The sequence below is a fragment of the Aethalodelphis obliquidens genome, unplaced genomic scaffold, assembly GCF_003676395.1.
Source record: "Aethalodelphis obliquidens isolate GAN/ISIS:26980383/991018 unplaced genomic scaffold, ASM367639v1 scaffold4, whole genome shotgun sequence".
NCBI lineage: Eukaryota > Metazoa > Chordata > Mammalia > Artiodactyla > Delphinidae > Aethalodelphis > Aethalodelphis obliquidens.
The window spans coordinates 7,672,981-7,688,084 of record NW_020837948.1 but is presented as its reverse complement, the minus strand read 5'-3'; the positions used below and the strand labels follow the sequence as shown (position 1 = coordinate 7,688,084).

The 15,104-nt window shown below is 39.9% G+C and overlaps 1 protein-coding gene across 1 annotated transcript in view; it reads left to right on the top strand.

Moving 5' to 3' along the window:
- RAD50 (RAD50 double strand break repair protein) overlaps positions 1–15,104 on the top strand; it is a 98,593-nt gene that overhangs the window by 23,495 nt on the left and 59,994 nt on the right. The window contains exons 3-5 of the mRNA XM_027097992.1: positions 3,670–3,821; positions 6,179–6,364; positions 6,723–6,927. Coding sequence (XP_026953793.1) covers positions 3,670–3,821; positions 6,179–6,364; positions 6,723–6,927 — 543 coding nt within the window. The remainder of the gene's footprint in view (positions 1–3,669; positions 3,822–6,178; positions 6,365–6,722; positions 6,928–15,104) is intronic.

The window sequence follows — 15,104 nt, the reverse complement described above, 5'->3', positions numbered from 1 at the left end:
CACAAAAATTCACCAATTTTGAGAAGTCTTTTTTTAAATGCACGCTGATATGACAGCTGTCACATACAATCTAACAAAATTGTTTCGAACGAAGTTAAAGAGAGAGCTAAGTGCTACTAGAGCCATCTTACAGAAAAAAACGAATGAACCTTTTGGTCAACCCAATATTTCCCTTAGACTGGTAGTCATATAAGCTCAAACACATAGTAGGAAAAAAAAAATCTACATTTTCTTACTCTTATCCTCATATTATGATTTTGGTGTCCTCTTTTACATCTTCATGATCATTCTTTTGCTCTTCATTGTGGTTATCATCACTTTCACAGAAATATTTTGATTTTTTTTTTAATCTGTGTACTGGCTTATTTAAGTGATTTACTTTCTAATTGTGATTTTCTCTTTCCTGTAGATTCTTCTTTTTTATTTAGAGAAGACCTTTCAATATTTCCTTTAGGATAGGTTTAGTATTGCTGTATTCTTTAGTTTTTGCTTTTCTGAGAAATTCTTCACCTTGCTATTCTTTTTTAATTTATTTATTTTATTTATTTTTATTTTTGGCTGTGTTGGGTGTTCGTTGCTGTGCACAGGCTTTCTCTAGTTGCGGTGATGGAGGGCTGTTCTTCGTTGCAGTGTACAGGCTTCTCGTTGTGGTGGCTTGTTGTGGAGCATGGGCTCTAGGCACGCGGGCTTCAGTAGTTGTGGCTTTCGAGGTCTAGAGTGCAGGCTCAGTAGTTGTGGTGCATGGGCTTGGTTGATCTGCCGCCTGTGGGATCTTCCCAGACCGGAGCTCAAACCCGTGTCCCCTGCATTGGCAGGCGATTCTTAACCACTGTGCCACCAGGGAAGCCCTCCTTCTGTTCTAAATGATAATCTTGCTGGGTAGAGTATCCTAGGTTGCACGTTTTTCCCTTTCAGGACTTTGAATATGTCTTGCCACTCCCTTTTGGCCTGCAGTGTTTCTGTAGAGAAATCTGCTGATAGCCTTATGGAGTCCACTTGTAATTAACTCTTTGTTTTTCTTTTGCTGCCTTTAGAATCCTCTCTTTGTCTTTAAATTTTGCCATTTTTATTATGATATGTCTTGATGTAGGTCTGTTTGGGTTTATCTTGTTTGGAACCCTCTGTGCTTCCTGAACCTGCATATCTGTTTCCTTCTTTAGGTTTGGGAAGTTTTCAGCCATAATTTCTTCAAATACATTTTTGATCCACTTTTCTTTCTCCTGGGATCCCTGTTATGTGTAGATTGGAATGCTTTATATTATCCCATAGTTCTCTTATGTTGCTTTCTCTTTTTTTGATCTGGCTTTCTGTCTGCTGTCCTGATTGGGTGGTTTCTGTTATTCTATCTTCCAGGTCAGTTATTTGTTCTTCTGCATTGTTCATTCTACTATTCATTGCTTTTAGCTCAGCTTTTGTCTCTGCAAATGAGTTTTCTAATTTTTCTTCGTTCTTCTTTATAGCTTCATGTTCTTTTTTACAGTAGTCTACATTTCCATCAATAGTCTTTCTTAATTCTTTTAGTATTTTCATTATCTCCTTTTTGAAACTGGTGTCTATTAGAAGAGGTGTGTTTCATTGTTTGTTCTTTCAGGGGAATTCTCTTGGTCTTTAGGAGTGGTTGCTGTGCTTCTTCATTTTATTTATATTTCTCTTACTTTGTGAGTTTAGGAGAAACAATTATATACTGTGGTTGTGGAGGGCTATTAATACGCGGGGGTGTTCCTCTGTAGCTTGTGTGAGTTTAATATATTTGGTGCAAGGGCTCTTTTTAGTATGGATGCCTGTCACCTCTTTCCTCAGCATGTGCTTGTTGTTATTTCCTTGATAGCGGGCGTGCAGATGTGGCAGCTCGTGCCTGGTTCTCAGGTTTGTGGTGGCGGCTCAGGAGCACCCTAAGAGCATATCATGGGAATCGAGGTGGCTTGTGACCACTCCTGGAGTCCAGGCAGGCAGCGGCAGGGCCTCAGGACCACTCCTGGGGTCCGGGAGGGAGGCAGCGAGGCTCGCGACCCCTCCTGGGGTCTGGGGTGGAGGCAGTGGGGGCTTGCGACCACTCCTGGCATCTGGACGGGTAGTGGCAGTGGATCGCGACCACTCCTGAGTTCTGGGAGGGAGGCAGCGGGGGCCAGGAGACCACTCCTGGAGCCTGTGCAGACAGTGTCCTGCCCTCTGAGACCACACGCACAGGGAAAAAGGCTACAATCAGAGTCCTACCTCTCCTCTCATGCACCCCCAAAACAATGGCGACTGGCCTCTAAGGCGGCCCAGGCTTCCTCTTAGTACACCCTCAGTTGTGCTCACACTGGATTCCAGTCCCCCTGCAGGCTGTTTCCACACAGCCAACCCTAGTCCTCTCTTTGGTTCTGATCTCCAAAGCCAGAGTTCCAGCACCCAGCCCCTGCCCGCACTGGTGGAAGAGTGTCTCAGGCTAGGGAGTGCAGGGTGGCAGCACTGACCATCTGTGTAGTTCTCCCTTTGCTCTGGCTGCCACAAACCCAGTGCTGCATTCACTTATGAGGCTCAGAAACTCCCCTTCTTTCCTAGCCAATCTCCCCACTGGTGAGGGAGTTCCCAGGGTGCAGGAACCTTTTCTCTTTCACAGCTCCCTCCTAGGGGTGCAGGTCCCATCCCAATTCCTTTCTCGCTTTTTTTTTCTTTTTTCCTACCTGCTTACTGGAGATTTTCTTGCCGTTTCAACAGTCTGAGGTCTTCTGCCAGCTTACAGTAGATATTCTGTGAGAATCATTCCACGTGTAGATGTATTTTTGATGTATTTATGGGAGAAGGGGAGCTTCATGTCCTACTACTCCACCATCTTGATCACTCCTCTGTGTGTCTTCTTTGGAGAAGTGTCTAGTTAGATTTTCTGCCCATTTTTTGATTGGGTTGTTTGTTGATATTGAACTGTTGAGCTGTTTGTATATTTTGGAGATTAATCCCATGTCAGTCACATCATTTGCAGATATTTTCTCCAGTTCTGTGGGTTGTCTTTTCCTTTGTTTATGGTTTCCTTTGCTGTGCAAAAGCTTGAAGTTTTATTAGGTCCCATTTGTTTATTTTTGTTTTTATTTTCATTACTCTAGGAGGCAGATGCAAAAAGATATTGCTGTGATTTATGTCAAAGAGTGTTCTGCTTATGTTTTTCTCTAAGAGTTCTATAGTATCCAGTCTTACATTTAGGTCTTTGATCCATTTTGAGTTTATTTTTGTGTATGGTATTAGAGAATGTTCTAATCTCATTCTTTTAGATGTGGCTCACCAGTTTTCACAGCACCACTTATTAAAGAGACTTTTTTCCACTGTATATTCTTGCCTTCCTTTTTGTAGATTAATTGACCATAGGTGTGTGGGTTTATTTTTGGTCTTTCTATCCTCTTCTGTTGATCTGTAAGTCTGTCTTTGTGCCAGTACCATACTGCTTTGATTTCTGTAGCTTTATAGCATAGTCTGAAGTCAGGGAGCCTGATTCCTCCAGCTCTGTTTTTCTTTCTCAAGATTGCTTTGGCTCTTCAGTGTCCTTCTGTATTTTGAATGATATGTAATCTCATTTATTTCGGTTGTTTTTCTTTTTTTTTTCATTTTTGATGAGTAAGATTGCCTATATATTTTCTTCAGAACTAATGTTCTGATACTTAAGGTAGCATAATTTTTCTCTCTTTACCTTCAAAGGTTGCTCAAGAAACAGATGTTAGAGCACAGATTCGTCTGCAGTTTCGTGATGTCAATGGAGAACTTGTAGCTGTGCAGAGATCTATGGTTTGTACTCAGAAAAGCAAAAAGACAGAATTTAAAACCCTGGAAGGAGTCATTACTAGAACAAAGTAGGTGTTTATTATATATTTGAATTATCTGTTCATTTTTTTGTCTTTAGGTCTATAAAACTATGGTTTTTTCCTACTACTTTAAGTTTATTTTACGGAAGCTTATTAACTTTTTAACGGACTTTATCTTTAGAGCTGTTTTAGTTTCTCAGCGCAACTGAGCAGAAAATAGAGATCCACCTTGACTCTACACCTGCGCAGCCTTGTCCACTATCAACATCTAATTTTTTATTTGATACTATTTATCAGTTAAACAGAATGATCCCATTAAAGATTTAGTGATAATGCTCCACTCCTTTGAGTAATTTCTGGACAGTTGCTGAATTGAAGGTGCATAATCACTCAAATATAGATTGAATGAATGAAAAGTGCTAGTAATCATGTCTATAGGGAAGGATGAGATAAGCAGACAGGTGCCTTTCAACTGTTGTCATTCTGTTAAGGGCAGGTATCATATTGTAATGGGTATGGATATTGGAATTAGGTAGGCTGCCCTGAATTCATGGCTTTATCCTTGTTGAGCAAATTACTTATCATCTTATCCCTTCCTTTCATTTAGTCATTTGTTAAACTAATTAAATAATTTCTTTATTTAATCAATAATGTGTCACACCTGTTATGTGCTAGATACACTGTACTAGCTACTGGCTTCTCAAGTGGATTCTTTTCACTGGCTTTTAAACATACTCAGGTCTCTCCCACAACCTCAGATTTCATTTCACTCCAGTTACGGTCTGTCTGCATCTTCCCCTTTACAGGCAATTTTTTCAAAAGAGTTGTTGATACTCACTGTCTCCATTTCTTGACTTCCTCCTGACTCCTGCTCTAGCCCCATTCTTGTACTGAAACAGCTCCAACTAAGGTCACAAATAACCTCTGTATTAATTAGGATAATGCTATTGCTATACAAAATAGACCTCCTTATCTCAGTGAATGACACCCCCATCCATCCAGTGACACGAACCTAAGTCTGTCTTGACAGCTTCCTTGCCATCTATATTCAGTTCATTACCAAGTCCTATGGATTTCGCCTAACTGGCTCTTCAGTCTGTTTCTCTCCATCTCTATGAGAACCATTCTTGTTCAAGCTACCATCGTCTTTCCCTGGTCTAATGTCTCAATCTCCTGGTCTATCTTTGTCCATTCTGTCCCCCTACAAAACATTCTTAGTACATTCAGTGTAATATTTTCAGAATACATATAAAATGACAGTAAAGACAGACACTGCATCCACTCACCTAATCTAGTTGTTAACAGATACTGGACAGAAGATATGAAAGAAAATGGTCAGTTTATCCTTCTGATGAAAGATGCTGAGAGATCTCTTGGAATCCAAGGGCAGGGATGCTTCTTGCCCTGGGTATAATGAAGTAGGGAACTTATTTAAAAGACCCTGAGGCAGTTCTCTCTATTTGATTGCTTTGTCAATGTGACCGTACAACTTAGGTCTGTTGATTAAGAATCTTCCTTGGATTTGCTTGGATGGGCATCACTAAGGTTTGCCTTTATACTCCTTTTACTATGTGTCTTTTACTGAACAATCCCTTATCTAAGCTCTAGAGTCAAAAAGAAAACAATACAAAAGTAATTGGCAAAAATTATCTTTCTTCTAAATTAATATAATTTATACTTTGAGAACTTATTTACCATAAAATAAAAATAATAAAATATTACATATAAGGCAAATATTTTTAAAGTTTTAGTAATGTACATTTCATGTATATACAACTCATTTTTTATACTATCAAAAATTTATTTCATGAGAAAATTCCAAATATATTGCTGCTTTCTTAAGATTTTATTCTGAATCATTGTGGTAAGTTTAATTGATCTTTCTTTTCCTCCTGTTTAAATATATACCTATTTTTCAGCAATGAGGTTTTACTGACCTTACAGAATAAATTGGTGACTTTAAAAATAAATAAAAAATAAACTGTACAGTCTTTAGATGTTTTCAAGTACCTTTGCCTGTCTGTTATGTATCATCATGGTTTTTTTTTGTTTTTTGGGTTTTTTTTGCGGTACGCGGGCCTCTCACTGTTGGGGCCTCTCCCGTTACACAGCACAGGCTCCGGACGCTCAGGCTCAGCAGCCATGGCTCACGGGCCCAGCCACTCCACGGCATGTGGGATCTTCCTGGACTGGGGCACGAACCCATGTCCCCTGCGTCGGCAGGCGGACTCTCAACCACTGCGCCACCAGGGATGCCCAAGAGTTATACCTTTTAATATGAGAAAGCTATACACAGGGAGTGGATGAGAGGCCATTTGTTTTTGTTTTTTTTTGCAAGTACAGCATGAAAGATTGACTAAGTAACAGAATATTTTACGTAAGTTCTTGATTTTTGTTTTCTATAGGCATGGCGAAAAGGTCAGTCTCAGCTCCAAGTGTGCAGAAATTGACCGAGAGATGATAAGTTCTCTTGGGGTTTCCAAATCTGTGCTAAATAATGTCATTTTCTGTCACCAAGAAGAGTCTAATTGGCCTTTAAGTGAAGGAAAGGCTTTGAAGCAAAAATTTGATGAGATTTTTTCCGCAACAAGGTTTGTAACATTTAATTAGATTTTGTAGTCCATTAAGTTATTGAGCCAGAGTTGCAATTTAGATGCTTCTTTTTTTTAAACAGAAAGATATTGTAAAGCAAGAAAGTCATCAGTTATTACCTCTTATCCAGTGGCAACCAGTCAGCATATTTCCTTTCAGTTTTCTTTCTTTGCATCTTTATTTACCTGCTTGACAGTATATATGTAACATTTGTACTTACTATTATGTCATAAGCATTTTCTAAGTTATTAAAAACTCTTTGTAAATGTAATCTTAATGACTGCATTATAGTCCATTGTTTGAATATACTATAATTTGCTTAGCCAGAAATTTGATTTTTATTTAATATCTTCAAAGGTACATTAAAGCGTTGGAAACACTTCGGCAGGTACGTCAGACACAAGGTCAGAAAGTAAAAGAATGTCAAACAGAACTAAAATATCTGAAGCAAAATAAGGAAAAAGCTTGTGATATTCGCGATCAGATTACTCGGAAGGAAGCGCAGTTAACATCGTCAAAGGAAATTGTCAAATCCTATGAGAATGAACTTGATCCATTGAAGGTAATTTGGTTTCTTGTATGCTGAGGAGAAGGTTACCATTTACCGTGGTATCTCTCACCCGAAAAGCATTATTTTTCTGTGCATTTGAATGGTGTGTATATTTCTTGAAAAAATTATCAGAGACTATATAATGTTATGGTTCATGTCTTACGTCTGCCAAAGAGCTTGGATTTGAGGGTAAACAAATTTATAGCATCATATTAAATTAGTAATGTAGATCCCTAAGTTTTTTTTTTTTTTTTTTTTGTGGTACGCGGGCCTCTCACTGTTGTGGCCTCTCCCATTGTGGAGCACAGGCTCTGGACACGCAGGCTCAACGGCCATGGCTCACGGGCCCAGCTGCTCCGCGGCATGTGGGATCTTCCCAGACCAGGCACAAAAAAATGTCCCCTGCATCAGCAGTCGGACTCTCAACTACTGTGCCACCAGGGAAGCCCTAGATCACTAATTTTTTTTTTTTTTTTTTTTTTTTGCTGTATGCGGGCCTTTCACTGTTGTGGCCTCTCCCGTTGCGGAGCACAGGCTCTGGACGCGTAGGCTCAGTGGCCATGGCTCACAGGCCCAGCCGTTCCACGGCATGTGGGATCTTCCCGGACCAGGGCACGAACCCGTGTCCCCTGCATCGGCAGGCGGACTCTCAACCACTGCGCCACCAGGGGAGCCCTAGATCACTAATTTTTAAATATCAGTGTAATGGCTCAACCTTACAGTTCTGTATTCTTAAGGAGACTTTATTTTTTTAATTGACAGGTCTTTTTAGGGAATTTTTATAATTTGCAGGATGTTCTTGACATTACACAAAGTTTGAAATTGGTGCATAACGTGTTGATATATTTGCAAATGAGTTAGCTTTCTAAATTCTGTGGTTTGTAAGTAAGATCTTAAAGAAATCCCATTTATTCATTTCACAAGCATTTATTAAGTGTTTCCTGCGTGCCAGGGTATACTATGCTTGGGGCTATAGGTACAAGGAGAACTACAATAGTGTCCTTGCCCCTTAAGGTATTCCTAGTCTAATTAAGAGTATTCTTAAAAATGGCTTTTTAAATTTACAGATAATGGGAGATTTAAGAAAAAAAATTTAAATTATTGATTTAGTTTTTTAAAACTCACCTATAAATGCTGGTATAGATCTTGGAATTGTATTATGGAAAAACTTTGATTTTCTGTCCCAGTGCCCATTGACATGAATGCATCTTTTTTTTTTTTTTGCGGTACATGGGCCTCTCACTGTTGTGGTCTCTCCCGTTGCGGAGCACAGGCTCCGGATGCGCAGGCTCAGCGGCCATGGCTCACAGGCCTAGCCGTTTTGCAGCATGTGGGATCTTCCCGGACCGGGGCACGAACCCGTGTCCCCTGCATCGGCAGGCGGACTCTCAACCACTGCACCACCAGGGAAGCCCATGAATGCATCTTTTAATGAATATTTATTGTTTTGTGCATAGCACTGTGCTAGGTGCTCTTGGGAATAAGGAAGCCAAAGACTTAGACGTTGCTTTTAATGATCTTATAGTCTAGCTGGAGAAATAAGGAATATATTTTAAAAGATAGTTAGGATTACAAAGAAGTAAAGTGAAGAGCTATGTGAATGATATAGTTTAGAACAGAGGTTTCCAACCCCTGGGCCATAGACCAGTACCGGTCCGTGGCCTTTTAGGAACCAGGCTGCACAGCAGGAGGTGAGTGGTGGATAAGCGAGCAAGCTTCATTTGCTGCTCCCCATTGCTCTCATTACTGCCTGAACCATCACTCCGCCAACCCTGCCCCAGCCTGTGGAAAAATTGTTTTCCACGAAACCCGTCCCTGGTGCCAAAAAGGTTGGGGGCTGCTGGTTTAGAACATAGGATCTTTAAGAGCTAAAAGATGGTGACTGTGGCACAAGTGAGAAAAGAAAAGAAAAAATGGGTAAATTGGACTTCATCAAAAGAAAAACCTTTTGTTCTACAAACTATACCATCAAGAAAGCAAAAACACAACCCATAGAATGGGAGAAAATATTTGCAAGTCACATGTGATAAGGAACGTCTATCTGGGTTATATGAAGAACCCAGTAAAAAAAAGTAACACAATTTGAAAATGCACAAAGGCTCTGAATAGATATTTCTCCAGGGAATATATGTGTGTATCCAATAAGCACATGAAAAGATGCTTGACGTCATTATTCATCAGGGAAATGCAAATCAGAATCACAATGAGCTATGACTTCACACCCACTAGAATGGCTAAAAGTCAAAAAGATAGGTAATAATTATTGAAAAGGATGTGGAGAAATTGGAACCTTCATACATGATGGTGGGAATGTTAAATGGGGCAGCCACTTTGGAAAACAGTTCAGCAGTTCCTCAAAATGTTAAACATAGGGACTTCTCTGGTGGTGCAGTGGTTAAGAATCCAGCTGCCAATGCAGAGGACATGGGTTTGAGCCCTGGTCTGGGAAGATCCCACATGGTGGAGCAGCTAAGCCCATGCGCCACAACTACTGAGGCCGCATGCTACAGCTACTGAAGCCCGCGCACGTGGAGCCTGTGCTCCATAGCAAGAGAAGCCACTGCAATGAGAAGCCTGCATGCTGCAACGAAGGGTAACCCCTGCTCCCCGCAGCTAGAGAAAGCCCACATGCAGCAGCGAATACCCAACACAGCCAAAAATAAATTAAAATAATAAATAAATTAAAAGAAAATGTTAAACCTAGAGTTACCATATGACCTGGCCATTTTACTCCTAGGTATCTTATACCCAAGAGCAGTTAAAATGTACATCTATACAAAAACTTATATAGGAAAGTTCATAACAGCATTATTCATAATAGCCAAAAAATGGAAACAATTCAAATATCCATTAACTGATCAATAAAATGTGACATATCCATACATGGAATATTATTCAGCTTTAAAAAAGTATGAAGTTCTGATACAAGCTACAGTAGGCAAGAACCTTGAAAACATGTTAATTGAAAGAAGCCAATCATAAAAGACTACATAATTGTATGATGCTGTTCCATTTATTTGAAATGTCCAGAATAGGCAAATCTATAGAGACAGAAAATAGGCTAGCAGTTGCCTAGGGTAGTGGGTAGAGACGAATAAATAGTGACTGCTTAAGGGCACAGAGTTTCTTTTCTGGAAGTGAAAATGTCATGGGGGATGGTTGCACAACTCTGAATATACTAAAATATGTTGAATTGTACACTTTAAATGGCTGAATTGTATAGTAGGTGAGTTCCATCTCAATAAAGTGATTTTTAAAGTGATGGCCTGGCCTTTGGGATGAAACTGCCGTCTTCCAGTAATTCACCAACATGACCAACACAAAGGGAAAGAGGAGGGGCACCTGCTATATGTTCTTTAGGCCTTTTAGGAAACATGGAGGTGTTCCTTTGGCCACATACATGCAAATCTACAAAAGTGATATTGTAGATATTGAGGGAATGGGCACTGTTCAAAAAGGAATGCCCCGGGCTTCCCTGGTGGCACAGTGGTTGAGAGTCTGCCTGCCGATGCAGGGGACATGGGTTCATGCCCTGGTCCGGGAAGGTCCCACATGCCGCGGAGCAGCTGGGCCCATGAGCCATGGCCGCTGAGCCTGTGTGTCCGGAGCCTGTGCTCTGCAACGGGAGAGGCCACAAAAGTGAGAGGCCTGCGTACCGCAAAAAAAAAAAAAAAAAAAAAAAGGAATGCCCCACAAATGTTACCATGGCAAAACTGGAAGAGTCTACAGTGCTACCCAGCGTGCTTTTGGCATTGTTGTAAATAAGCAAGTTAAGGGCAAGATTCTTGCCAAGAGAATCAGTGTGCTTGTCAAGCATATTAAGCACTCTAAGAGCCAAGATAGCTTCCTGAAACAGTCTGAAGGAAAATGATCAGAAAAAGAAGGAAGCCAAGCAGAAAGGTACTTAGGTTTAGCTGAAGTGCCAGCCTTCTCCACCCAGAGAAGCACACTTTATGAGAACCAATGGAAAAGAGCCTGAACTGTTGGAACCCATTCCCTATGAATTCATGGCATGATAGGTGTAAAGAAAATAAAAGACCTGGATTGTTAAAAAAAAAAAAAAAAAAAAGTGGTAGCCTGGAATGGAAAACTATCACAAGACCTTCAAGGGAGAAGCTGATCTGGGCCATAAAGATGGGGAAAAATCAAACTGACAGACTAGAAGCTATTTTATATATGTTTGTTTTGTGTTTTGTTTTTTGTAATCTTTTTTTAAAATTTATTTATTTGGTTGCGCCAGGTCTTAGCTGCAGTGGGCAGGCTTCTTAATTGTGGCTTGCCAGCTCCTTAGTTGCAGCATGTGGGCTCCTTAGTTGCAGCTCCAGGGCTCCTTAGTTGTGGCATGTGAACTCTTAGTTGCGGCGTGCATGTGGAATCTAGTTCCCCGACCAGGGATTGAACCCGGTCCCCCTGCATTGGGAGCTCAGAGTCTTATCCACTCTGCCACTAGGGAAGTCCCTGTACGTTTGTTTTTATTTTGTATTTTTTTCTTTTAAAACTAATACGTGCTCACAATGAAAAAAATATGGAAGAATATTAGTTGAAAAGTAAGAGATGCTCTTCCTACTCCTCATGTCTGACCTCTCACATATATCTTATGATCAAGTGGGTTTTCTTGCACAAATACACTATATGTGTGTATACAAACATGCACATGTATATATGTACATATTCACAAATACAAGCTTATTAAAACAGGACTGTGAGGAAGAGCCTGGGTTAAGTAAATCAAGGTAAAAGGAGTGGGAGCTAGGATTTGCAGTCAGATTATGAAGAGCCTAATGGGTTTAGAATTTAGTGTAATAGACATAGGAGTGAGAAAAAGTATGTTATATTTTAGAAGTAGTTGTTCTAATAACTGTGTGTAGGTACTGTGGTAGTTACCAAGATATTGGAACACATTTTATTTTCTTCAGGAGCAGCCTGGTTGGAAAGATGACAAGCACATATAAGGCAGAAAAAGGCAAGAGCTGTGAGAGCTTTGAGGAGGAAAGAAGAGAAAGTCTGAGGTGGCCAGAGAGGATTTCATAGGACTGAATTTGGGGTACCATTTTGTTGACCTTAAGTAGATTGGTAATTACAGATATGGTGACAGCAAAATGCAGGCTGTCTTTGAACAGTATCAAGGAAATCCTCATAGTTGAAATGGAGCATTTGTATAGGAAATAATGTCAGGGTAGAGCTAAGTGATAATACCTGGTATTTATTGAGCAGTGCCAGGATTCTAAACAAGGCTGTAGCAAATGTTGAGGTGTTTGTTTATTTCTTTATTTGTATTTAATTTTGGCTAGTCCAAGGGTTTAACCTTACTCTCTGTATCTTTAGAGCCTAGCCTGGTGCCTGACACTTAGCAGGTGGTTCAGTAAATATTTATTAAGGGGATGATTTCCAAAGTCCTTTTTTTTTTTAGCTCTGAGTTAAAAGGATTCTTCCCTTCATAGAACTCAGCATAAAGCTTGAATCAGATCATCTTCCCAGCAGCCATCCAGAAGACAGCTCCATTTCGGTACTGCACTATAATTCATGCTTTCCCATTTTTACAGATTTCCTACACTTTCACGAACTCTCTCATAAACTACTTTATTCCCATACCGCCACATCCTATCCTGACCTTGGCCCACTTAGCCCTGTTTTCCTTTCTTGCCCTCAATGGAAATGGCTTGAGAAATTTGTTTTCAAGTTCAAAAGCACCCTCTGGCCCTCTTATTTATTCTTCCACACATAATTTCATGATCCTTGTGCACCTTATAGCCCAAGTGCCTGATTCTTTTGTCTTATTTCACACACCTAAGCTTTGAACACTCTGCTGCTATATTTTTTGTTGTCTTTCTATTTGTTTTAGCTTCTTTTACTAGGTTGTGTGCTCTGGGGATAGAGCCTGTGTTTTGTGCTCTGGGGTTCGAGCCAAAACACAGATGTCAAAGAAGGAATCCCCAGCATCTAGTTACTGGCTGGATTTAAGGAATGAAGCAGCTAGAGATGTCACAAAAGATCTAAGCCAAGATAATGTTTTTTGGGTTTTTTAAAAAGTTTATTTTATTTATTTATTTTTGGCTGCTTTGGGTCTTCGTTGCTGCACACAGGCTTTCTCTAGTTGCAGTGAGCAGGGGCTACTCTTTGTTGTGGCATGTGGGCTTCTCATTGCGGTGGCTTCTCTTACTGCGGAGCATGGGCTCTAGGTGCGCGGGCTTCAGTAGTTGTGGCTTGTGGGCTCTAGAGTGCAGGCTCAGTAGTTGTGGTGCATGGGCTTAGTTGCTCCGTGGCAAGTGGGATCTTCCCGGACCAGGGATTGAACCCGTGTCCCCTGCATTGGCAGGTGGATTCTTAACCACTGCACCATCAGGGAACCTCCAAGATAATGTTAATGCTTCTACAATACAGTGAAAACATTGGTAGAAACCAAGTAGTTTCTGAGAAGTAGGGTACCATAACAGAGGTGTTAATATTTATTGCTCTTAAGAATGAATCCAGTTCTCTTTGTTAGATTGTTCAAAGATATTTTGTGAACACAGAATTTTTTTCACAAGTGATGTGAATGGTCCTGTTCATTGAGGGTCTACTGTATGCCCAGTTGCTGATCAAAGTGCTTTAAAATGTATTATGTGAGCCCCACAGTAACCCCGTGAAGTTTCATAGATGAGAAAAGTGAGGCACAGGTATTCACGTTGGAAGTAAGGGGTAAAGCCAGGATTTGATTCCAGGCTTCTTTGATTCCTAAACTGATACTTTTTTTTTCTTTAGTCAGATTTATTGAAATATAATTTGCATTTAGTAAAATCCACCCTTTTGAAAGTATATGATTTGATGAGTTTGGACAAATGCATACAGTAGCATTACTATCAGTACAGTCAAGATATAGAACATTTCCACCCCAAATAGTTCTCTCAAGTCTATTTGTAGTCGGTCCCCTACCTCCATTTCCAGCCCTTGGTAATCCCTGATTTGTTTTCTGTCAGTATAGTTTTGCCTTTTCCAACGAATGCGACATCAGTGGAATCATACATTATATAGCCTTTTGTGTCTGACTTCTTAGCATAATGCTTTTAAATTTATGTGGTTGCATGTACGAGTAGTTCATTCCTTTTTATTGCTGAGGGTATTCCATTGTAAGGATATATTACAGTTTGTTCATCCATTCCTTTGTTGTTGGACTTCAGGTTGTTATCAGCTTTTAGCTATTACAAATAAAACTGCTATAAACTTCTGTGTACAGGTCTTTGTTTGGAGATATGTTTTCATCTCTCTTGGGTAACTCCCTAGGAGTGGGATTGCTAGGTTGTGTGTTAAGTGTATGTTTTACCTTAAGAGCTGCCAAACTATTTTTCAAAGTGGCACATTTGGTAGTCCCACAGCAACGTACAAGAGTGCAGTTGCACTTCGTCCTTGTCAGCACTTAGTATTATCAGCTTTTTATTTTAGCCATTAAAATAGATGTGTGATAGAATCTCTGAGCAGCTTTTCTTTTTCATTATGGTTTTAATTTGCATTTTCCTAATGTTAATCAACGTTGAGCATCTTTTTATGTGCTTATTTGCCATTTGAGTATCGTTTTTGGTAAAGTGTCTATGCATATCTTTTGCCTGTTTTCAATAGGTTTTGTGTGTGTGTATTTTTTGTTTTTGGTCTTACTGTTGAAGCTGTGAGAGTTCTTTAATTATTCTGGATATAAGCCCTAATTGGGTATGTGTTTTGCAAATTTTTTTTTCTTCTTAACTGCTTTCAAAGGACAGGAGTTTTTACTTTTGATGAAGTCCAGTATATCAAAATTGTCTCTTATAGTTTTTGCTTTTTGTTTCCTATCTAGGAAATCTTTGCCTGACCCAAGGTCACAAAGATTTTCTTCTTGAAGTTTTCTAGTCTGAGTTGTTATATTTAAGTATATGTTCTATTTCAGGTTAACTTTGAATATGGTATGAGGTAAGGTTGAGATTTACTTCCTTTTTTTTTTTAGTTAGTTTTTATTGGAGTATAGTTGCTTTACAATGTTGTGTTAGTTTCTGCTGTGCAGCAAAGTGAATCAGCTCTATGGAGATTTACTTCTTTACATAGAGATGTCCAATCATTCCAGCTCCCAGAGCCTGTAGTCTTAATTGTTATACCATCCTGCCTCCCAGTCTCATCTCCCATACTCCCATACAGTGCTCATTGACCATTCCGAAAATCTTCAGGGCCCTTAAGAATTATGCTAA